This window comes from Aspergillus lentulus (assembly GCF_001445615.1).
Source record: "Aspergillus lentulus DNA, contig: Alt04, strain: IFM 54703, whole genome shotgun sequence".
In the NCBI taxonomy this organism is placed as follows: domain Eukaryota; kingdom Fungi; phylum Ascomycota; class Eurotiomycetes; order Eurotiales; family Aspergillaceae; genus Aspergillus; species Aspergillus lentulus.
The window spans coordinates 1,338,515-1,362,420 of record NW_028322122.1 but is presented as its reverse complement, the minus strand read 5'-3'; the positions used below and the strand labels follow the sequence as shown (position 1 = coordinate 1,362,420).

At 50.2% G+C, this 23,906-nt stretch overlaps 7 protein-coding genes across 7 annotated transcripts; 4 read left to right on the top strand and 3 right to left on the bottom strand.

Moving 5' to 3' along the window:
• Window positions 1–95: 95 nt before the first annotated feature.
• On the bottom strand, window positions 96–1,627 carry ALT_1726 (tetratricopeptide repeat protein; the record flags this gene model as incomplete). The annotated part of the gene is made up of 4 exons (XM_033562099.1): window positions 96–290; window positions 357–1,422; window positions 1,477–1,525; window positions 1,585–1,627. 4 exons carry the CDS (start codon window positions 1,625–1,627, stop codon window positions 96–98), a joined length of 1,353 nt encoding a protein of 450 aa, XP_033417990.1.
• Window positions 1,628–2,016: 389 nt separating this feature from the next.
• Window positions 2,017–2,850, top strand: ALT_1725 (Tvp18 family protein; the record flags this gene model as incomplete). Its single annotated transcript, XM_033562100.1, has 4 exons — window positions 2,017–2,053; window positions 2,126–2,141; window positions 2,396–2,491; window positions 2,544–2,850. 4 exons carry the CDS (start codon window positions 2,017–2,019, stop codon window positions 2,848–2,850), a joined length of 456 nt encoding a protein of 151 aa, XP_033417991.1.
• Window positions 2,851–6,684: 3,834 nt separating this feature from the next.
• ALT_1724 (Aim21 family protein) lies at window positions 6,685–9,504 on the top strand (the record flags this gene model as incomplete). Its single annotated transcript, XM_033562101.2, has 1 exon — window positions 6,685–9,504. One exon carries the CDS (start codon window positions 6,685–6,687, stop codon window positions 9,502–9,504), a length of 2,820 nt encoding a protein of 939 aa, XP_033417992.1.
• Window positions 9,505–10,312: 808 nt separating this feature from the next.
• ALT_1723 (transcription factor SUA7) lies at window positions 10,313–11,500 on the bottom strand (the record flags this gene model as incomplete). Its single annotated transcript, XM_033562102.2, has 1 exon — window positions 10,313–11,500. One exon carries the CDS (start codon window positions 11,498–11,500, stop codon window positions 10,313–10,315), a length of 1,188 nt encoding a protein of 395 aa, XP_033417993.2.
• Window positions 11,501–11,640: 140 nt separating this feature from the next.
• ALT_1722 (ATP synthase subunit H) lies at window positions 11,641–12,193 on the top strand (the record flags this gene model as incomplete). The annotated part of the gene is made up of 3 exons (XM_033562103.2): window positions 11,641–11,667; window positions 11,735–11,816; window positions 11,928–12,193. 3 exons carry the CDS (start codon window positions 11,641–11,643, stop codon window positions 12,191–12,193), a joined length of 375 nt encoding a protein of 124 aa, XP_033417994.1.
• A 2,835-nt stretch (window positions 12,194–15,028) lies between these two features.
• On the top strand, window positions 15,029–18,568 carry ALT_1721 (DUF1765 domain-containing protein; the record flags this gene model as incomplete). Its single annotated transcript, XM_033562104.2, has 3 exons — window positions 15,029–15,915; window positions 15,990–17,558; window positions 17,626–18,568. 3 exons carry the CDS (start codon window positions 15,029–15,031, stop codon window positions 18,566–18,568), a joined length of 3,399 nt encoding a protein of 1,132 aa, XP_033417995.1.
• An 887-nt stretch (window positions 18,569–19,455) lies between these two features.
• On the bottom strand, window positions 19,456–22,179 carry ALT_1720 (M28 family metallopeptidase; the record flags this gene model as incomplete). Its single annotated transcript, XM_089599206.1, has 1 exon — window positions 19,456–22,179. The coding sequence occupies one exon, from the start codon at window positions 22,177–22,179 to the stop codon at window positions 19,456–19,458; it is 2,724 nt and encodes a 907-aa protein (XP_089456352.1).
• Window positions 22,180–23,906: the final 1,727 nt, after the last annotated feature.

Genomic DNA, 23,906 nt, shown 5'->3' with positions numbered 1-23,906 from the left:
CTGGTTAGACCTTAGATAGTGTTGAGAAGAAATAGAGTATTGCTATCCCTCCCAATGCAGGACATCAATGTAGGCCGTTTTGGAATGCGTCAATTTCATAACTTGAAATCCGCACTGGGCCGATCAAGATTGAGATCGCCTGAGATGGGCTGCTTGGCAACAGACTCGGCAAGACTGGTCTTGAGTATACTAGCCTTGTCGGAGCAAAGCTCGTAGACCGTGGACAGATTGAACACCAAGCTGCCAAACGAATGGTTAGCAGCAACCAACGACTCCAGAATTTGACGAGCCTGTGAGTAAGCGTCAGCTTTAACGTCCTCGGCGAGAAATATCGGACCGAAGATGTATCGACTTACCTCATTCAGCTGTCCTGTATATAATAAACAGACGGCCAAATTCTGCGAAATCAAGGCTTTATCATTATTCTCTTCGCCATTCTCGAGAAGTGCCCTCCATTCGGCCACTGCATCGTTGTACTGGCCTTCCGCCATGCTGAGGAGCGGCTTAAGGATACTCTCATTGGGCATGCCTGCTTCCTCGTACACTTTCTTTGCGGCGTCAATGTCGCCAATCATCAAGAAGAGAAGCACTTTTCTTGACCTGTTTATCGCGGCTTCCGCGTCCGATATTTTCAGGCTGTCCAGTGACCTTCTAGCTGCATCAAGATCCCCCATCTCAATCAAGGCATTCACGCTTCTGATTCCGAGATCAGCCAATCTATCCCTCCAGATTTCTCGCTCCGATTGTGTTAAGTCCGTTCGCATGATTTCCCTTCGCGCCTCGAGGCCAAGTTCGTAGAGGCCGCCAATGCCTCGGCGAGAATCACCAAACCCGATGCTCTGGAGTCTCACTGCTAGAACTCGCAGTGGCCATGGCACGATATGGCGGGCATGAACTGACGGTTTCTGAGGGGTTTCTTTCGCGGATGCGTCTTGGTTGAAGTCAACGTAATAAAAGGCCGAAGTCAAGTCTTCAAGGGCCTTTGATTCTTGCGCTGCTAGAATAGCATTTCCAGACAGTTCTAAACACGCTAGACGTGTATAGAAAAGCCCAAAAATCAGCTTGGTATCAGTTGGCGAGAGAGAACGAGAAGTCAGGATGGTTCCGCATAGATAAGCGGCGAGTAAGAAGTGGCCCTCAGCCAACAATTTCTCAACTTTACCCAAGGATGAGCTCAATAGTTCATCAGGAGCTGGCGTGACAAACTCCGAACGCAGTGGATGTGGAATATCAATTTGTGACAGGGAATGATAGACGTCGTAGCGAAGGAGATACGACAGGTCTTTCTCCACGCCCGGTGGTAGCTCACTTGGCGCCAGCGGGTCTAATGCGGTAAGGGTGTGACCCGAGTAAATCCCAGTCTGAGCTTCATCTTGTACAAGAGGAGTAGATGATACATTGATATCAGCTGAGCCGAGGGGGCTATTTCCTTGTCAGCATATCCTCGTGGCTTCGGGGTATCAGAGTTCGGCTCACTCATTGAATTCTTCTAAAGGTCCCCTTGTCGAGCTACGAGGTCTTGAAGCTGAGAGAAACAGATATCAGCTTAAGCAGTAGATATCGAGCTTTCTATCTTGTCCTTACATCTGGAGACAGCCCGGGTATGCTTGGAGTCAACAGAGTCCATTGCGGTAGATATAGAGAGGTTAGCAGCTCAGTCGTGAGCCTCCACAGAGTCCTGATGTCCAATACACGTTCTCTATGGAGCTCTTCTGCGAAGATTGAGGTATCTGAGGTTGTTTGGATGGAGTTATGCAAGCCGAATACCTCTGTACCTAGCTACCCAGTTTTGCCGCGGGCGGTGAACGGGATCGACCCGATCTGGCAACCTGGCCCATACCCGCACCTGTCAATCGCATCTGCTCAGCCACAGTTTATTGTGAGCGTCAACAATCAAACGTTCTCACCGTCTTCATCCCACACACGAACTCCATCTTTGGTTCATCTCAGTGAGACAATCATACTGTATACAGACATACTTGTTCTCTCTTCGAATATAAACTTATATCATCCACCATGACATTGGCAGAGGAATTCCGCTCAAGAAACTTCAGTATGTGTCTTCGTGGTTTACCTTTGAGAGGCAAGAAAGAGCCAGATTGCTAATCGTTTAACTCGTGTATAGGTATCTACGGACAATGGTTTGCTACTCATCCTTTACTCCTTCCTCCCTTTTCTTTACGTCCTTCTCGATGTTGAGCCCGGCCCTAAACATGTCGGAGAGAAATGGCGGTTGCCTGAATTTACCACCAGTCCTCTTCACACTGGCTGCCTTGCGGTTGCCGCGACTTTTTCAAAGGGGTTTACAGCATGGAATTGGATTCTCTAGCGATGATAGTTTACCGCTAGTCGTCACCGTTCTGGTCTGAAAGCCTGCTGACTTGATCTTGGATAGGACGGGTGTGCTGTGCATCATCCTCTGCATTGCTCTCGGAATCGCAAACATCTTCTCTTTCGCTGTTTTGCGCATCATCTTCAGCGTACTATGCCTGTATGCCAGTCCTACTAAGCAACACTCTGGACAGTCGGGCTGACGATCATAGTGTCTCGGGATTGATCCTCATCTTCATTGAAGTTCCTTTCTTGCTGAGAATCTGCCCTACCTCCTCCAAGTTCGATGCGTTCATTCGGCGCTTCACCACCAACTGGATGCGCGCTGCGATGTACGCCATCATGAGTGTCATCCAATGGCTTAGTCTTCTCCCCGGCTCCGGTGCATCCAGTTTGATCGTCGCAGCGGTCTTCTTACTGATCGCCTCCATATTCTATGCTTTGGCGGGCCTAAAAAGTCAAGAATTCGTGGGCAGCAAGACTCTTGGTGGGCAGGGACTTGTCCAGATGATCGTTTGACGGAGATATTCAACCAAGTCGTTTCTCGGATTATTGGGTACCCGGAACACCCTGAAACGCATTGGATGCGTATCGGAGTAGAAGGAGAGTCGAAGAAAAGAAAAAAGGGATCACAACCATCATTTCCGCAGTGTATGCGCCATGATTATGACTGCCTAAAAAAGGCCTGTACTTTTATCTCATCTGGATTGGCGGATGCCGAATTCGTCTTGAGGTTGGGAACGCTGAAGGAGCGAATGCCCATTTCATACTCGTTTGTTCTGCATTGATTGAATTTGCATGTGTCTTTACTCTTGCGCGGATTTCATCCTCGGCTGTGGCTCGAAGGTCTGCGAGTTATATTGCGAGTGCAAGTATACCACTTAATACCCTGTTAGCATCCTGGTGATGAATGAATTACTCTAGAGAGGAGAAGATATTCAGTCCTGTTTGGTTCCTGAATAGTTTCTGAATGAAATAGTATCAACTTACAATGCAAGAGTCAATATCCCCATGATAGACTTGCTGCTGACGATATTTATGCCCATGGGAAAGCAAACAGCAGGCATACATTTCTCTGATACTGAGATGTCAGTTTACCAACCTTGAAGGTCAAGAAGCTTTCTCTAATTGCTCCTTCCCTTAAGGCAGAAATATAACAAAGTATCTTATTGAACAAGGCGTGTGATTGGCGTTCAATTGGATCTCTTTTACAGGGCTTCTTACTCAGGTTGTTTCTGTGCCCGGACACCGGCATGGACCTAGGTAAGCGGCTTGGTAAATCTGTCATACACCACACAAGCACACATCAGCTTTCCTTCGAATACCGTCATCTACTACTTCGTACCTACGTAGAACATTATACCTAGGCAGACAGTTATTGATGCCATTGGACTGTACTAGAAAACCCGCTTTACGTCATATACCCCTCCACCAGGGGGAGAATTCTGCCTTTACCCCGCGTTTTGACGACCACTAACTGGAGGGTACGAAGCAGGAAATGAAGACATTATAGTGATTCCGGTTGTAGCACTCTAGTTCTTGACCTGTGGGTACAGAGTACCATATGCTCGACGAGATCGAGATGAAACTCGCTTGTGTATGAAGGTTAATGTATTCCTATTGGAGGTCTTCACAAAGCACAAGAGAAGCTCAATGCCTCGAATGTGCGCTGCAAGGTGTCAATGTCCGTGTTGATGCATTTGCCAAGTGGCCGACCCATTCCTCGTGGTCTAATCAGAGAGATTCTGATGCCTGCATGCTTGTTTGCCAGACTGCGTTAGTCTGTTAGAATGGAGTTTCTAGCTGTGATCATAGGGCGCAGGGAATCAGGATTTGCCCCAACGAAAGATTTGACAATTCTTTCGAAAGAAGTGCACATGAGGGCCTGGGATACTAGAGTTGCACCCAGTCCCGGAAAAAAATATAGATAGGTAGAACCGTAGAATCGTCTACGGACATCCATGAACAAGAAGATTGTAATGATGTGATCTGAAGATCTCCATCTGGTCTCTCTGCTACCCCTGGTAGTCAGCCACTCCACCCCAGTATTTGTGTAATCTGATTACCCTTGAAAGAGGTCCACACTATGTGGCGGTTGTCGTCGCGCTCTGTTAGTCGTTTTGTTATGTCGGTGCTGAGATTGGTCGGGAGTGGATCCGTTGCGGCCTCAGGCCCACTAGCTGAGAGGTTTATGATTTAAACTCGAACAGAAATAGGAACAACATGAGGATAAGTCGGGCTTGGAGGTTACTGTTTGAGCAAAGACAACATGGGTTGGTCAGTCGGCTGATATAGAATCCTAAAAATTGTCCATTTACTCAAAACTGACAGGTGGTATCATGAATGGCCATAAGACCAAAGATGCTGATGCATGATGCCATCCTACTGCTGAGCACTTAAAACCTGAGATGCTCACCGCTTCGACAGCAATGGCCATACAGACTTTGATGAGAGAGCATGCTTTCATACATTAGGGCCAACGAGGCACACCGTATATCTGTTGTCAATGAGATCGGCCCTGTTGCCAGAGTAGAAGATATTGACGTTTCCAGGCTAATGCAGTCATTGCCTAGGGCTCATGACTGTCGAGAACTGGATTATGCACAGCCACAAGTGGAGGATTCTATTGTTCCATTTCAACGAGGTGTGAATGTCAGGTGCTAGAAAGGTACCCCACTAGATACCTCGTAACTTTGTAAGGATACCTGTACTGACGACTATGGTTTTTCGACCATGGTCTGGTCCGGCCCACAGCTGCTTTATCTGGGGTCAGGAGACAAGAGGGATTTTCTCTTGAAATAGTAGTGAAGAGAAAAGGGCGACATAGGGGTCACCATTAACCTCCCAACGTGTCTCCCAATCTATGGGTGGTTTACCCATAAATAGGTACGCTAGATCAAGGGTTCTGGTCCACAAGTAGAGTCCACGAGAATGCTCAATTATGTGGTCTGAAGATGCAAAAATTGTATCAGATGGAATTTATCCATGAAGATATCGAGCAATGTAAAAATGCCTCAGATTAACAAGATATGATGATACCACTTGTTATGCAGCTACTGCATAGGTATATCCCTCACCCCGGAGTCTTGAATATGATTGGTACAAAGTTACTCTAGCGACCTGAGGCACTCACTCCCGCTGTTCAACCCAACTTAGCCTACCTACAAATACCCTGTACCTGGCAAATTCAGGTACTCCCTCTTTGACAACATAGATTCCACGTGTTCTTTATCCTATATAGCTAAATGTCTGTAGATGATTAGAAGAGATCGTAGTCCAATTCTCGGATGGCAATGTCCATCCATTGAGAATCATTCTTATTAAAGAAAGCCATAAAAAGGAAGATCAAGAGTGGGGAGGTCCACTAATCCTGAAATGGAAAGAAGATGAGCCTGAGGTACCCGCGCGCAATTGCAACGAACGACTTTTGAGTGGTTTACATTTTACCGGACGGTTTTGTAACGGTGTTGTACAACAGAAGGCCACACAACGGGGGCCTGGCGTTTTAATGCCGTCAGAGAACGTCACGCGACGGGGCGGTGGGCCGTGGCAGGAACAAAGCGGTTAGGCTGGTTTTACGGTCACTGTGCCATGCAAAAAGTCATACATCATCTGCCTGCTGCTAATGTGCCTCTAGTATCCTGCGACTGCTACTACTACTACTACTTTTCTCTCCACCATCATCACCACATCTCCTCCTATCCAAATTCTCTGAATTCAATCCTCTTACATTCCTACCTATCCGTCAAATAATTTCTGAAGTTGTCTGCTCATCAATTGTTCTGTCTCCTTCTATTCGCTCATCTTCAAGAAGCTTGAGCCCGTTTAGCAATCAGTTCTTGGAATTGGTCAACAATCGGTAAGCAACTCATGCTGCGTCATGTTATCAGCTCTCTCTATATTCCCGGCTATGGCTACCCGTTTCGCTCTGATTCATTTGGAAACGTTGGAATCTCCATGTGAGCTTGCATATGGCAAAACCAAGGGCTTATCAGCTCAGTGTCCTACTGGATCTGTCTTATCTCAAGCCTCTGACTCCTTCTACTGGGAACCACCCCCCCTTTCAATGGCATTTACCCATTGAGCTTCCCAGGGACCTGTCTTAATGGCTGTAAAGCAACCAAGCATATTGGGGACAGATGATTCAATGACCACCCACTCAATCCCCATCTTCCAGCCCGAGGTGCGGGGAAGTTCTTTAGCTACACACAGCTGCCCGCTGTCATCTGCCCTCCTGGAGCCCAACGCGTTTCAAATTTCAACCCCAGCACTTGATCAAACCTTAGCTAACATCATCTCTGAAGCTCTATTTTCTAGCATTAATTTGAGGTTCTTCATATCCCTACGAGAATCATGGCGACACAAGCAGCCCCCGTCATTCCTCCTCGACCCTCGAGGTCTCCTCAGTCGAATCTTGCCCCCAAGTCGATATCAGACGTGCCAAAGATCCCTCCTCGTCCCAATAGACGCGTTGAACGCTCCGTGTCTCCTCTTCGGGACAGCTATGCTCCTTCTCCATTGAACGAACCTCCGAACTCTGCGGGATTGACTCGTACGGTGTCCAACGATCCCCCACAGCGACCCCCAAGTGTGACGATACCGTCACTTGGAGAAGAGGGTATCGAATACCAGAACCTAGATATTGGCAATTTGTCAGATAGCCATCACCAAATTGGTACTCCGGCGGAGACCAGGAATGTGGGCAGTGATCTCAAGATCCATGCGCCCCGCCCGTCATTGCCCAGTTCGAGCGCCAAGGCGAAGGTGCAGGCTGTCACTCGTACAGACTCGCGTCAGGCCGCTGCTGCCGGTCTCGGCGTGTCCGCATCGCCGGTGCCTGATGACCATCACGAGCGCTCTAGTCGCTCGCTCCATTCCAGAGCAAGCGGCTCGCGCGCAGACTCTTCCACCGCATCCTCTGATCGTCGACGCTCTCTCCAACTTCCCGCTGATGAGCACGGAATCCCTGAAATTGGTCAGAGAGTTCCCATGTATCCCAATGCGGGTGATGTGCAGGCACCGTCTCCGAGCCCCTATCAGTTGGAACATGGAGGTCAACGCCAGGGACGCCACCATCACCGAACTCGCAGCGGCCGTGAGGCCTCCTTACCCCCTGGAAGCTATGGACTCCACGGGCATGGTGTGCCTGCCACTGACAAGTTTGAGAAGGCTTGGTATGAAAAGCACCCCGAAGAGTACGTCAAGGTCGAACACGGGCAATATGGCCCTGGCGTCGGGACTCCCCGCCCTGATTGGGCGCTGAGCAGCGATGATCTCAACAAGATCGTCCGTAGCTCCGCTGTGACTGGCTCTGGTCTCGGTACCTCTCCTAATGTTGCGGGTACTCCAGATGAGGAGGTCGGTTACATTGCCACGGATGAATACACCCACCGTATGGCAACCCCGGCTCCCGAATCGCGCCGCAGCTCGCGCCTGATCGGGGAGTCCTCCCTGCGCAACACGGACGTCCCCGCTTCAGAGGTTGGCGTCGAGCGAGAGGGGCGCAAGTCTGAAGACGCTGGTGTTATTCATGTCGATGACCCGTACCACCCCCTTCATCATCCGGATGGTTTCGCACCAACCCCAGCCCCTGAAGGACAATCCCATGAAATGGGCGTGGGTCTTGAAGATGAAGATGAACCTATTCTGGCTGCCGATGAACTCCGCCCTGAATCGGCCTATCAACATCCTGCCGTATCTCCCACCTTCGATAGACGGCCTAGCGAGTATGATGGCAGGAGTCGCACTCCTAGCGTTAACCACAGTCGCTCAAATAGTCGCTCTGCCACCCACCAGGGTGGCATGCCCGCTCTTGTGAGATACAACTCGCGCGACGAACGTGAGGAGACACACACGCCTTTGGATGACGTCGAGGAGTACGAACCGCTATTTCCCGAGGATGATAAGGTCAAGAAGCCCATTTCCGCTGCGGACCGCTTCAAGCAGCGCCCTGAAATGCTCAAGCACCGCTTTCCCAGCGAAGATATCTGGGAAGATTCTCCCAACAGCTTGCAGCTCCACGCCACCGTTTCCACACCGGACATTCCTAAGCACGAGGCGTTTGAGACGCCGGAACAGGAGTCGTTCCGCCGCAGTCATGCGCCTCACCTCGATCCTCGCCAGGTCGCAGAACACATCCTTGAGTCGGAAGAATCAAAAGAAAAGACTCAACCGCGCCCTGAGATTTGTAAGCAGCGGTTCCCCAGTCGAGACATCTGGGAAGATGCACCTGAGAGCCAGACGCTCGTGACAACAATCGAGCCCTCGGAGGAGAGTGAGGTGAAGAGTCCCGATGTACCATCGAAACCCGCTATCCCATCTCGCCCTCAGAAGCTTTCACAACAGACTCCTGCGGTAGATGCCTCCTCGAAACCAGCAACCTCTCCAACAGAAAAACGACAGCCGCCTAGCATTCCTGGTAGACCCAAGCCACAAATTCCTGTTCGACCAGCCAAGCCCATTACCCGTGGAGCCGGAGAGGAAGTTCCAGCCAAAGAAAAGCCAGCCGTGCCCGTGCGGCCCAATGGAAGCAAGATTGCCGCACTTAAAGCAGGGTTCTTGTCAGATCTAAATTCACGTCTGCAGCTGGGTCCCCAGGCGCCAAAGCCCCAAGAGAAGAAAGAGGAGGAAGCTCCGGCAGAAAAGGCACCACTGAGTGACGCTCGCAAGGGTAGAGCTCGTGGTCCATCCCGACGAAAGCCAGCTTCTGAGAACGTTAGCATCAGACTACCGACGATTCCCGAAATTAAGATTACCGAGACTTGGAATGTTTGGCAAGTCGGTGAGGACGGCAATCTGACGGTCGAAACCGGAGTGAAGGCCAAGCAGCCTGAGCCGGCTGTACCTGAAGACTCGATTTCGAAGGACAGCATGGCCCCAGCCTTGTCAAAGAACATTGCCGGTGAATCCACCGATCCTTCTCCGGTGACGGCGACTAAGGAATCTGCACCCGAGACAGCTGAGACGATACCAAGCACCGATGGGGAGGCTGCGGCTGTGTCTGCTACGGAACCCACGAAGCCGGACGAGAATGAGATACAACAACCGTCTTCAGATGCGCAGTCGCGAGTCACACCTAGTACATCTGCCCCGGTAGATGACGCCATTGAAGCCATGGCTGCTACTGCCGACGGGAAAAGAGCGTCGGAAGGCTCTGTACTCCATGAGCAGTGAAAAAAACTTGCGTTCTTTTTTTGGTCATTTTGGGTTTTCTTTATGGCCTTTGATATCATCGTGTTTTAGTCAGTTTGAGACAAGCAACAAAACGAGTTTTCGTCTAGCATTCATGTAGACTGCCTCCGGCCTAGAGCGCTCATGATGTTGTTGGTCATTGACCTGGACCCGATCACGGGTGGATGATACCTTCATTTTACGATTAGGGGTAGTGCTAGTACTACATGGCATGTAACAACAATGGACGCCGTTGCAGGTAGCTGGAGACTTGAATCTGTATTACCTCTGGCCTAGCTGTGGAGACATAATGACAGAAACATGATTTAGACGAATTTGCCCATAAAATTCGTCGTCAATGCTGCTGCGCTGCAAAAATTCCCAGATCTCCATCCTGAACTGCTTCGACTCGACGGGTCAAGACTACTACATTTTCAATTTAGAAGTTAGGAAGGTTCACATGCATGGAAGCAAACAGCAAAAGCACCCGAAGGCTGCGAATTTTGCCCAATGGCCGGTTTAGCAATCTGAAACACCGCTCGCTAAAAAAGAAGCATGTGGAATTTGCAGATGATGCGAATGTTTTTTTTCTGGTTCGGTATGACCTGAAATCTCGTTGCAAATGTAAGTTAATAAAACGAGCTGAACAAGCTGTTTCTTTATGTTCAGTGCGGGGGGTATCATGAGATGTTGATAGATGACAACATGCGAAAGCTAACGATTGCACAAGCGTTTACGCTTCTCACTAGGTTGCAACGCATGGGGTTTGAATCCTGAGAGAACTCGGGAAAGAGAAGAAGCGAGTAGCTGTTCAGCTAGCAGGCAGGTTCTTCATGTCGCCCTTTCCGTCCTTGATCCACTCCGGGTCAATCAGACGCTCGCGTTCAGCATAGAGCTGCTTGTATGCGCCGCGAATGGTACCATCGCTGACGTGTGCGACCTGGGAGATCTCCTTGGCAGATTTGCCGTGGCCCATGAGATAAGAAGCCATGTAGATGCAAGCCGCGACGATCGACAGAGGCGAGCGTCCAGCGAGGTCTCCCATAGTCGTCACACGATCGGAAAGAGCAGAGGACACACTCGTAACTTGGTACGGTAGATCCAAGAGGTTGCAGAAACGGTTGCAGAGGTCGCTGGGCTTGGTGGAAGTTGTCGCGGTGTAGGTGTCGTTGGGGTCTGGAACACCACCATTGGACACAACGGCGTTGATCCGTTCCAGGTTCTGAGCCGTGAAGAACTTTTCCAGAGCCTTGTAGATCCGACCGATTTCCTTTCGGGTGACCTTAGTGACCGCAAAGATTTCGGTGAAGGTCCGAGGGACTTTGCACTGGCGGCAAGCAATAAAGATGCAGCCGGCGATGATGACTTCCTGTGACTTTCCCTTGAACGCCTTGGCATCATCCACGATCTTGAAGAGATATTTGGCCGTATCCGCGACGTTCTTCTGAATGTTGAAACCATCGCACAGCGCCCCGATTTCCTTGTAGGCGGCCAACAGAGCCTTATTCGCCTTCTCGCTCGACTGCTTGTTCTGTGCCCGGTACAGTTCTCGCGCGCGACCAGAGCCTCCGCTGGCGATCTGGGTCTCAAGCTGGTCGCCGTTCAACAGAGGATTCGTGGCGTCTCCGACACGCGAGGGGTCGTCGTTATTTTGGTCATCGTTGGAGAACGTACGCCATTCAGAGTGCATGTCGATCTCTCGGTCAGCAAGCACCAGACCACAAGAGCCGCAGACTGTCTCATGTGAGTCAGGAAACTCGAGGTTGGGCGGGACCTCCCTGCACTCGGGACAGATGACATGGGCCGAGAGGTTCTTCCTCCACTGACCCATGTCAGGGCGGGCAGAGGTAGAAACGCTAGCCATTTTCACGTTGTCCCGGTTGACTGCAATCTGTTGGATCGAGTCAAGAGGGGTGAGCCGAGAGGTGAGAGAGAGGTGAAGAGGCAAAGGTGAAGTCAGAAGTGTTGCCGCCGCCGTCTGGAGTAGTAAGAGCCGCATGGTTGCTGAGTCAGCCGCCAAGCCGAAGTGTCCCGAAGAATCCATCGAACGTTCAACGTCGGCTTCACGGACCAAAGCCATATTATTCTTCGCAAGAAACCCCATCCCCAGGTTCTCCCCTCATTCATCACCCCGCCGCGATGATGTCTCAGACTCTCAGAGCTTCAGTAAGTCCGTCCCATTTGGAGGAGAATGGTCTGGAGAAAATAAGGTTGCTAATTTCTATCTGATTAGCGCTCCCTGCTCGCCCGCGTCTCTCGGCAACAGGTTTCTTCTGTTACCCGGCGCTCCTTCCTCACCTCCGCTGTCCGTCAGGGTATGTCCCGATTGATTATCCCCTTGGCCTTATCCAATTCCGAACAAACGAGGAAATGCTTGCGTATGATGGACTTTGTGGACTGTGTCTAACATCGCATACTCGTTCTAGCCGACCCCGTTCAGGAGCTCTACCTGCGCCAACTCCAGGCCTACAAGCCCACCCCCATCAAGCCCGGCGATGCTGAGGCCCACGTCCAGAAGTTCTCCGCTCCTGCTGCGCCCCAATCCCCCGAGGAGGCCAACCTTGCCAATGATTTGAAGGCCTACGAGAGCCAGGATGTTGAGGTCGAGGGCCAGGCCGCCGCCGGTGAGGCCGCTACCGTTGAAGAGAGCTGGTTCGAGGAGGAGCCTGAGGAGGAGACCGCTCACCACTAGGTTTATTGCTTTCTGGCAAAGTCTGAGAAATCAGGACTGATGGGTAATGGGATGGGAACAAGAGAAAACCTTCCATTGATGAGTCCTGAAGGAATCGTGTAAATTAAACCTACTTCGGAGCATATGAATCTGTTTCTTCCTTTCTTCTACTGATGCAAGAAAAATATGCGCATGGTCTTCCACTGCGGTAATTAAGTGATAAGTGCGGTTGTAGTGTGCTCGGAGAAGGCATGCTTCCGGCGAACAGTCTATTTCGACTGACCTGATCGTCTCTCACCTTATTGTTTCAGGCTCAAGTAAACGCGCTTGCTTGATTCCATCTTGCTCACCGCCGTATTACTGATCGTCTGCGGGCGCGGATTCATGGCCCAAAAGTTGCCAAACTCCTTCAGAGACTGAATTATCGCTTATAGTCTTGTCCTTAGTTCTGCTTCCGCACCTGTACTGATTCTAATTGCTGGACGAGCAGATGGAAGCAAAGACTCAAAACCATCTACCCTTAACTACAGAAGAAGTTCGTATCCGGATTCCATCCAAGGACGTACCGATCTGTCGAAAAAGACATGCAGGGAGATTCGCAACACAGACAGCATAACGTGTCCGTTGCCGTCATTGAGACGCAAGAGTATGCACTCTGATTACCTCTTTTGGCACTTGCATCGCACGCAGGGGGGAAAGCAAAAGGCGTGCGCCGATAATCTCGAGTATTGAAGTCCAGGCGCATGGCGACATATGACAGCTCCGAAAGTCTACAGAATCGGGCTTCTGGAATATCAGACCGCCAGATCTTGTCCTTCAGAGAAGAATCTCGAGTTCGCTCGGTTTCGCTGGTCTCCCTCGGTGCTGTCTGGAACAAAGGGTCAGTCTTCCAGACTTTCTAAATCGGTGCTAAGCGACAGGTTATCGATGCTGCGTGGCGTCATGATGGATCCTGCAGTGTCAATAGATGGACGATCCTAGAAGCTACCTAGAGAGTTTAGGATGTAGCATTACGTGCAGCGATCGATTTCAATTCCTCCTGAGTGATGGTACACAGACAAAAGGTAGAGAAGGAAAGAAGGGGTTACTGAATGCTACAACATATTAAGATCGGATAAGGAGGACACACTCTGATTGGAATGTCCATAGGACACCTGTCACTGTGTGTACAGTGGACAACATTCTTTGAGGATCAGATTGAGAAGATTTGCTTCGGACAATAGACTAAATAGTCATTCATCATTAACTTTTGATCTTGAGCATTGATGATGAGGTACGAAAGTTAAACGGGTAATTTAACAGGGACGGATGAGCCTAGCCATTTATACATGGTGGTCTGGCTCTATTTTTCTACCTGTTATCCTCTCATGTCTGCGATTAACGCGTGGAGGAGCCCAGCTCAAGGTAGTTAAGGTAGCTATACAGATGATTATTGTACCATGCCTGGTCGGTTAAGTCTCAATCCGACCACCGTTGCGAGGATGTCATAGGCGGAATGCATAGTATTGATCGTCAATAGCTGGGGACAGACTATTGGATTAAAGATCCATCTCAGCCTTGCATCTGGAGGAGAACGGACCCTTTTTTGGGTGAACAAGTCATCGAGGAACAATACGAGACATGTCTTAGCATTTGGAAAAGTGGCTCAGCTCGACAATATATGCATAAGCAGAAATATAGCACTGTGTATCTACCCAAATCATCTAGGAGGATCTTACCATATGTTAGGTACTGCAAAGAATGTAGGTATTATGGATACATGACGCTATCGCAAAATAAATCAATAAGTAATAATAATAGAATAGGCATTAATACTAACTTATCTACCGTCTAGCGGACTATGTGCATACAATGATGCATAGCAGCATAGGTACCCCGTACATAGTAGGTAGCTGTAGCACAATAGGTATCATACACCATACACCCTTCCTTCCGACAAGAAAACAACAACAATCGCTGTCCATCTAAATACTATTGTTCATTTCTCTTTCAACTTCGAACTCGTCATCATAACGTCCTCCTTGGATTCTGAAACCTACAAGGCACTCAAGGGCCCCCGTTTGATTAAATACAAACCAAGTCCCACCTCTCTGGTACGCGGGTACACCGAAATACGAGCCCTTTCCCCATCATCATCACCGCTAGGTATCTCCTTCACTTGAGCCTCTTCAGCCCTTTTCCCCCTCTTTCATTAAGCGTCAGACTATCTATCTATCTTTTTCTTGAAGAAGAAAAAATAGATCAGAATCTGACAGCAAGAGGGGAGCCCTATCAATTCTAGTTCCCCAGTCCTTCGTTTATCTCCAACCTCCGAATCTCCGTTTGTTGATCGATTAACCGCGCAGCCTCCTTCGTTGAGCCTGCATTACCACTCGCTCAGTTTTCCCTTTCGCGCTGATACTATCGCTGGACACCGCACAAATCTGACCGGAAAAAGAAAAAGGAGGCTTGTATTAGCATCATAATCGGATCGAGGTATCCTGGCCTGACGTGTTCATCTGGCTAGTCTTCAGCCCGCCGAGTTGTCCGTTGGTCTGCCTGCCTTCCACCTTCCTACTCAGCCATTGCTGCGTCGCCTTCCCAGCCCTCCCACGTCCCTTGTTGAACCATAAAGCCGGCCCCAATGCGTTAGAGCCGACCTCTTTGCACATGGTTTGAGCTCCTACAACGAGTCTCTACCCTTCTTCTCTTGTCCTCTCCCTGCCCTGTCTCTTTTTTCTCTTACATGGAGGAGCTGGTCTCATCCGACCTCGAGATAAGCAGTCATTCAACTTTCCGGACCGAGAGCAATGTGCACAGTCCTTGGATGATACCTCCTCGTGGACCTCTAGTACAGGATTGATTATACACTCGATCATGTCTTCTCTCGCTGTCGATATTCCGACCAATCCGATCGATGAAGAAAGCGCTTTCCTTTCTCGTGCCGCCAGTTACAACAACCTTTCACATATTCCGGTTACTGAACCTGGGTCCCCCGGCTTGCGGAGAACGTTTTCCGACCTGACGTTCCCAAATAATGATTCAGCCTCGCCGTCGAAGGAGGATGTGGCTGCGGGGAAGGACATTCTGCGACGGACCTCTTTACGCCGCAACAAGGAAAAGTCGGCCGTGGCCGTCTCTCGATTCACCCTGTCCGCCGAGGATCTGAATGACACCGCTACTTCCGAACCCTCCGGAGCGTCCGCGAAGCCTCCTGTCAAGTATCCAGAGACAAAAGCCCCAGAGCCCGTCGCTCGTCCCTCCAAGGCCCGTTCCATGTCCGGCAGACTGGTTAACCTGGCTCGAAAACCCTGGGGCTCTTCGGGCTCCCAGTCTCGATCCCCTTCGCCGTCTCCTAAGCCCTCCAAGAACCGAAATTCTCGCTCGGATGATCAGACACCTTCGAAATCGCAGGGTCTACCATCCAAATCCAACTCTCGATTGGAGTCACTGAAGGAAACCGACCCGGTCTTGCCTTCTCGCAAACGCACTATTCTGAGCAAACGCCCCAGGCGTCCAATGGTTGCAGTCGTAACTCAAAGCCAAGATGACAGTCCGAGCAGTAGTTCATCCCCTCATTCGTTGCGGGCGAAGAATTCCTTGGAAAGACTTGCCGCATCTCTCCATGTGTCTACCCCGATTCTCCCTCCCATGCCCAAAGGAGCGGCTGTTACCGCTGGAAACTTCTCTGGAAATGTTGACCTTCCACGAAAGAAAGATGAGCTATGGGGCGTGTTCCGTGGACTCGAAGCTGATTACCAGAAGTGAGTACATTCATACCCGGCGCCGATAAGAACCACTCTCTTTGGAGCTTCAGATGGCTAATTAAGCGACACAGATTCCATTCCAAGTCGAGTGCTCTAAAAGCAAACGTCATCCGTTCTTCACTGCTGCCCTTCTTGAATCGCAACCAATCAAGTGCCTCCTACAAGTCTCTGAGAGCTGAAGACCTCGACCGCCGCGTCAATATTCTCAACAAGTGGTGGACTGGGCTACTGGAGATGCTCAATGGCAAGAACAATCAATCCATTTCGGGTACTGACCGTCCAGTCTACCTCGAGGCGGTTGTCGGCATCATGATGCGGCCGGAATGGAGAATTCCCTTCCCAATGCCCCCGAACAGGGATGAGCCGCCCAATTCACTCCATCATGCTTCGACTTCGATATCGGAGAGCTCTGACTCCTCAGGCTCGGATTTCCTGATCGAGTCGATCCATCACAACATCAGGAATATCTTCGTACAGAATTTGCTGTCTCAGATGGCCTTCGTGGTGGAGAGAATGTCAATGAGGCATGCACCTGCGAGCTTGGTGGCATTTTGCGGAAAGGCCTGCGCGTACGCCTTCTTCTTCTGCCCGGGCGTCGCAGATATTCTAGTGCGCTTATGGAACACCCCCGCGAATATCTTCCGACGGATCCTTGCCGATTCTGGCGTAGAACGATGCAGGAACATTCGTGCTTTCACCCAGGATCTCGGGTTAAACTTTCCCAGCGCGCTCCGGACGCTATGCTTTCATTCCCACACGCCCCTCGTTCGATATCTTCGGCAAAAACCCGAAGTGCCTTTGAGTACAGCTCAGATACAATGGCAAAGCCCTTGGGTTTCGAGGTGGTGTGGTCGAGACTCAGATCTTTTCTTTGTCTTTGTCAAGTATATTCACATCCTCTATGCAGATGCTCTGCCGACAGATATAGAGAAACCAAAACGTATCCTGGCCCCGGGTCTGTTGCCAATCCACGCTCAGGTACTTGTAGTCATGGAGGACACACTCTACAAACAATCAAGTCCACAGATGCCTGAGAATACACACACCGCCGCAGCCATCACTTTTGATGACTTCATTGAGGGTGCCGATGCAACAGTTTCTGCTCTTCCTTTAGGCTCTGCTAACAGCCACCGCTCGATGGCTGAGAATCGCCTGATCATTCTTCTGCGTGATTTCTTGTCTGAATCTTCCCTCGAGCCTCAGCGCGCGCGGTTACTATATGCGGAGTCATTCTGCAACATCATGAAGACTGCTGCTCAGAAGACTTCTTTATTTGACCACAATGCATGCTTTTTGCTATGCGACTTCGTCGAAGAGGTCCTGCCCATCCTCACACGCTACTCTCAGACTGTGGATATGGAATTATTTGACTGGAAGTTTTGGCTGTCGGCTTGCCGCCGAATGATGCGGAGCCACAATTCTCTGACCGAAGTGAGAGTATTCTCCTTTCTCTTTTGCGTTTGGGGCAAGTGGATCACTTCCGAGGAAAGAAAAGCCGACCTCTGCTTGGACTTTCTGCTCGATGAATCCTTGTTCTATCACTATTTCAGTCACTGGAGCCCGATGGTGCGCGCATACTTTCAGCGTCTCCTATGTTGGCGACTGTGTAGGTTTAATGGGGAGCCATCGCCGCTCGACTCGTAAGTACAAGCCCTCTGGTATTCGTGCGTCTGCCTCGGTTTCGCTGACCTTCGACGTTATCTGTAGCACAATATACGAGACGCTCTGGAATCGGTTACAACGGGTTTGGTCTTACTATCGCGACTTTCAAACAAACGCCGAAAAGGAACTTAAAGCCCCTCTATCGTCTGCGCCATGTTCACCAGCGCCGGGGCGCCGAATCATCATTATACGGTGTGATAACCACATTGCGCCGCCGAGCCTCTTCGTCTCCTTCGACCGTGTCGTGCCGCCCGCTCCAACTGAACAGACGGCAGGCTCCAAGGGCGACGATTTCTCCGAGTATCAGGCACCTCCGAAGAGAAGGTGGAATCTTCTGAAGGCGATGTTTGGCGGTTCTTCCAGCATCAGAAATAATGACGATGCATCGCCTCCGAGCACTAGTTCGGAAGAGTCGGATTCAAGGAGCCACGATACCATGAACAGTACAGAGAAGAACTCGGACGACCATCTGCGGCCGCAGAATAGCACTGGGGAGACTAGTCGGCCGAAGACGCCACATCAGCCATATTCTTTCAGGTTCTCGCTGGAATGGATGGACCGGCCGCAATGGCCGAGCAAGAATAAGCGTCTCTACGGTCCCTGCCTTCCTGTAGGAGCCCAGCTGCATTTGCAGCTCCGAGGATACTTGGACAGACCGGTTGATGACTCGTCGGAATATGCCTCTGCAATTGATTTGGATGAAAGCGCCAAGACTGACAGTCGTCTTGAGGATGCGGCGTCAAACAAAGGGACACAAGGGCCAGTACAGCGTGCTGCGGACGGCGAGAAGACCCTTGACCCAAGAAATACTCAGTGCCTGGCGAAGGACGGGGTCGTAGCCAGCAAGTATGCAGGCCGAGCCCTCGCCGAATGGGCACAAATTGTCACTGAGTGCGACAGTTTCTTTGCCAGAAGGCGCGACGAGGGTGTCCCTTGCGACCGGATGGTGGAGACTCCAATGCTGGGCGTTGAAGGCTTCCGCAAGTGAGGCAGCCATCGCACTTCTGGCCGTTTGCAGCAATTTTGGTCCATCTTTTCATCCTCTAATAATAATCTCCCCTGCCCTAATCAATGGCTTCGGGGTCAAGACCTCCTTTCTCGTGCCCTCTCTTTCTCAACCCAGGGTTCTCCCAAAGAACCACTGAGACTTTGCAAACAAAGCGAATTCTACTAATGATGATCTTTCATTTTCCCTTTTTTTCCCTTGGCATTGGGACTGTATATATACCAATGGGATAATACATACTACAGGCGTTTGGGGGACTGGATTTCATTTTCTTTGTGGGTTGGTTTGGGTTGATCCTCTAGACGGTGGGGTTCTTTTCAATGGCATATTCGATTTTCTTTCCTTTTTGCGACTTCAGTCATATCACAGCTGTCCCATACACAAGATGAATTAATCTCATCTACTCAATCCATAGGCCCTTGGAAGCCAATACTTCACATTTTCATTCTTTCTATCGATTGGTCAAAAGGTGGAACCGCGGCAAAACTAAAATATTCGAGACTTGTCTTCAGAGGCTAACAAGAATGCTAAATGAAGACGGAGGTATGTACAAAACAGGCTAAAGGAAGCCAAAAGCAGTTTTCTCTCCCCAGAATGGAGGAGAAAGGATATAGTAAGAAAATACGGAATAATGAGAGGTTCAATTCGCTAGATCTGATATACTTTGTTCCGTCGCGATGAGATGCAGAGGAGCCTGGATCAGGCAGGGTGTGTATGTTCGTGTATGTACGTGCTGATGCACAGATGATGAGAAGTATACATAGATTTGAGAGATTGAGGTTGCGGAGGTATGTATATGTTGATGGATGGAAGAGTAAGACTGATTTCTGCGAGGTTGATAGTTCTGAGGTTGATGTGTAGGGAGGAGTCTAATGGTGCACGAGACTGTTGCTTGCGCGCTGAATGATCTTGGCGACTCGGTCAATCCATTCCTGGGTTAGAGTCCAGTTGCCCGAGTCGATGCTATCGCGGATGGCGGGAAAGACGGCGGCGTCGTAGCCGGACCACAGCTGGGGGCCGAAGATGACATGTTTGAACTGCGTGCGGTTGGGGATCTGATGGAGATTGTCAGTGTCGGGGACGCTAGAGATGTATAATGGAAGGGTACTTACTCCGCCGTCATGATCTAGATCCAGAAGTTGGGTGTCAAAACTGGCCAAGCGAGAGTTATGCTTCAGTCGCTGGATGGCCATTACGTTGTTTTCGAACCCGCCGGCGCCCCAGACAGTGTCGTGCCATAACTGGGCCCATTGGTCGAATTCTCCTGCGTCGCTTTTGAACTTGGACGCGGCGTCAAAGAGGGGTTGGAAGCTGACGGACGGTTCTCCGACGGCGCGGTCCTCTAAAAGCTGGGGGGCAACCGGGACGTTCTTTGACTTGGCGTAGGCTACCAGATCGGTAACATAGGTATGCACATGGTCGGCGTACACTTGCAAATCGAACTGTAAGATAGGGTTATCCGCAAGGTCAATCAGGAGCAAAGCCCAGAATTGGCCTAGAGCCTTGTGGTATTGGAACCCAGGATCTCCGAACTTGGTCATCCAGTCATAGTTCTCGTAACAGCTGTGATAGGGGAAACGCTCGCCAGTGAATCCAAAGTCCACACTTGAGGTGCCAGCAATATCCTGGAACGCTACATAATCACTCCCAGAACCAAGAGGGCCGAACTTCTTCTGCGCTTTCTCCCAGATGTCCTTGAGTGTCTCGTTCGTAATGGGATCCGCAATGCGGCCGAGGATCTGCATCACAATCCGCTGAAATAACGGAGATCCGGAGGCATCAAAGTTATTGCCAGTCACCCCAACGTCAACGTTCAGGTAAGCAAATGCATTCTCTCGCAGTGCTTCAATCGCTTTTTCCACATGCTCCGTTGAACCGATCATATTGTATTCTTCTGCGTCCCAGCTGACGAACTCAATGGTCCTCAGCGGTCGCCATCCGAACGTCCGAAGTTCACCAAAGACGCGAACAAGCTCTAAGAAGACCGCAGTGCCACTGCCTGGGTCCGCACTGCCAAGACACCATGAGTCGCGGTGGTTGCCCACGATAATCTTCTTTTCAGGCTGTTCCAATCCAATGATGCGCCCAATGACATTGTATATAGGCTGTCGTTCCACTTCGTCCAGAATATTCATCAGGTTCACTTTTGGGGAACCTCCGTCTCCCGTCCACCATTCCTTCACGTCGGGAACACCTCCAACCCACTCCTTGGGTACCTCTGTACCATGACCCTTGAGAACCTGCAAGAGTCTCTGAGCATCGCGCCAGGCGATCGGGATACTTGGTATACCCGGCAATCCCGGGCTTTCTTCGACCGAAAGTCGTTTCTTCTCCTCAGGAGTAGACGCAAACCCCGGGGAAAGTACATCCCCAACAACCCATGACATCAGGCTTACTGCGCCCCTTTGGACGCCATCATCCGGCATAAAGCGTCCGTCTGGAAAAGCGGGACCCCGCCGAAATCCATCTTCATGCGGGTCGGAGTAGATGATACATCCGACAGCGCCAGCCATCTCCGCAAGCTTGACCTTCAGGGCACGATCTGTCTCGGACCCATAGTATCGGACAAGTGCGATAGCGCCTTTCATGTCAATTCCGTGGTCCGCCAGGAGCCGAAAATCTTCTCGGGAACCGTAGTTTACATAGACCAAATGGCCGGTCACATTTCCCGATTTTGAATGTCCATGGAAAACCATAGTCTGTTCGTTCTTCTCTTCGAGCGCAGCCTCCCAGGCCATGCCGGGCGGATCAACGATCGCCACCCTCCTTCCGCCTTCGTTGGGATAGTTGAGGTACACTTGAAATTCCTCCATTTCGATTTCATCGAGCGCTGCATTTTTGAATTCCTGTTCAATCCATTCTGCCAGCGCAAAGCTGCCCTCGGTACCAGCCATATGAGGAAACTTTGTCACCTTTCTCAAATTATCCGCGATGTTTGTCTCGTTGATGTGGCCCTGAAGGAAATTCTGCACCGACGCAGCGCTATACGACTGACCCATCATGAATCGAGAATTCAGATTGAAGAGGTTCGAAAAGAAGAACACGTATACAAGAGTGACTACCAATAGTAGTCCAAACACCCGTAGCAGGATAATGCAGCTATGGTCTTGGAAGCGTTGACGGGCTCCATCGAGGTTAATTGTGAATCGGAAGTTTGGTAGGAAGCGGCGAAAAGGGAACTGTATAGCAGAAAGGGTCCGACTCAGGCTGTTGAATCGTTTCGAGAAATGCTGCCCCAGTCGGGACCGTCGAGATGACGATTGCACCCCTGCTTCCTCCACATCCATCTGAGCGAGTTCCCGCTGCAACTCCTCGAGCGACCCCCGAGCGGAATCGGTTCCCGAGGACGCAAGATCGTCCAGGCTGTTACGGACGGACTCGACCGTTGGCGGTTGGTATCCATGAGGCCGAAATCGTGGGCCGCCGGGACCACTGGTACTGTCGGCATTATGTAGCAAGCCCTGTCGTTCCGCATCGTCGCTGGCTTCATCGGGGCCTAGATGAGATCGAGAGGAGCTTGGACGGGAGGAAATAGCTTCTTCGTAAGTTGGAATGGGAAGTGATTCGTATTCGAATTTCTTATCGTTGCCCATGGCGGAATGGATGTGGCTCGGGGGAGCCGTAGAAGTTAGACAGCGTCACGGATGCCGGAGTAAGCGGGATCATGATCTGGATGAGGAAGGAGCGACAATGAGCGACATACTCCCTGTGTTTGGGGGAGATTAAAGTGAAACTATTAGAAACAAAGAAAAAACCGATGAAAACGAAGATCTACAGACGAGAGAGTGGATGAAGTTTGGATGTAGACCAGATAGTCTCTCACGGGAAAAGGAGTGAGACTGACTGGCTTCCCCGGATGGATAGTCAGACGTGTGGCGCAGGCGTCAGAGGCAGAGATATACATAGTACGAGAGAGCCAAGAGACCCACGCTCCGCTTTCAACGTCGTACTCGTAAACAGGCAGAAAGGTTTTGATTGGAAGCATTCGAGTGAGTGCTGAGGAATAAGTTTGAATATCAATTTTCTGTCGAGGAAGATATACCAACTTCCTGTGAATGTTATCGACGTTGACTTTGCTCTTCCTTGGATGGCAATACAACAACAATATTTCAGGACAGCATCAAACAGCTGCTCAGGTACCTGTATTCTGCCTTCTGTCACCGCCTGTCATATGGTGTTGTGCCAACTCTTGAACACGCTCGATCGATCATGGCTTCGATTATTTCCATGGTGGGAGATTTGAGAGTTTGGTTGGTTGAGTATACCACGCTGCTTATACTATGTAATATACTGTGCGGCATTTGATGGTTGCCGTATACGACATTGTCTACTTGTGCAGGGCGGAACCTACCATGGTTTATATATCCCACGAACAAAAGAAGCAGCCTGGTCATTCTGTTAGTTAATTCTACATCTACTAGCGGACTATCCATATATAGAGAGGGAAGTTTAGAGATCTAGATTTACCCTCTACTTCATTAGTTAGAGCTAGGTCGACGCATCTGCCACAAGCTCACTCTTGAAGAAATAATCCTATACGGATCAGAAAAGTCTGACCACTTCCCCAAGTAGATTACAACCCAATGAGCTTTGGCGGTGTCACGGGGCTGCAAGGCCGAGGGGTTTGGTAGCATATAAGCATGTTCTAGGGCTGATGGTTTCATGCGGAATCACCATTGGAACCTTTCGGTTAAGGTGTTGGACTAGTGCTGCCTAAAACACTACTTCTCTAGCCAGGCACATCCAGTATAGGTTCTTATAGACTGGAGAGTAATCAGTAAGCACATCAGTAGCACCTCGTCTTCTCCCAAGGAAACCTTCTTGGAGTGCTCAATTGGGGCGGGTGTAGCATTATGTCGACGTTTTTGAAGGGGACCTATGGTACCTGCGAGATGACGTTCTAGAGGGGACTCTTGACCACGAGATACTGTGTTATGTTAGCGCACGAAGGGAAGGATGAGAACTCGGTGGTGACGCCATATGTGTCACGGTGCCTGGATAGTGGTTTGGTGCTGGACCTTTGGTGAAACCCGAATCCACTTCACATCGTCAAGGACAAGTGCAGACCTCCACTTGATTTTCTGTCTCGAAACTGGAAATCTGGCAGATGGAGTCGCATAGTCGAGACTCGAAGTTAGAGAGCATACTCCGTAGGCCCACAAGATAAGATTGATAAATCTCTTGATTCTCTTCTGGATTTCTAGGAAAATTGGGATACTTGTCATCCGAGCCAAGCGGTCAGTATGTAGATTTCCGATGTCGCAGCTGAGACGATGGAAGTAATGGGTAGATAGTGACAGATGAGTGAAGGAGACAAATG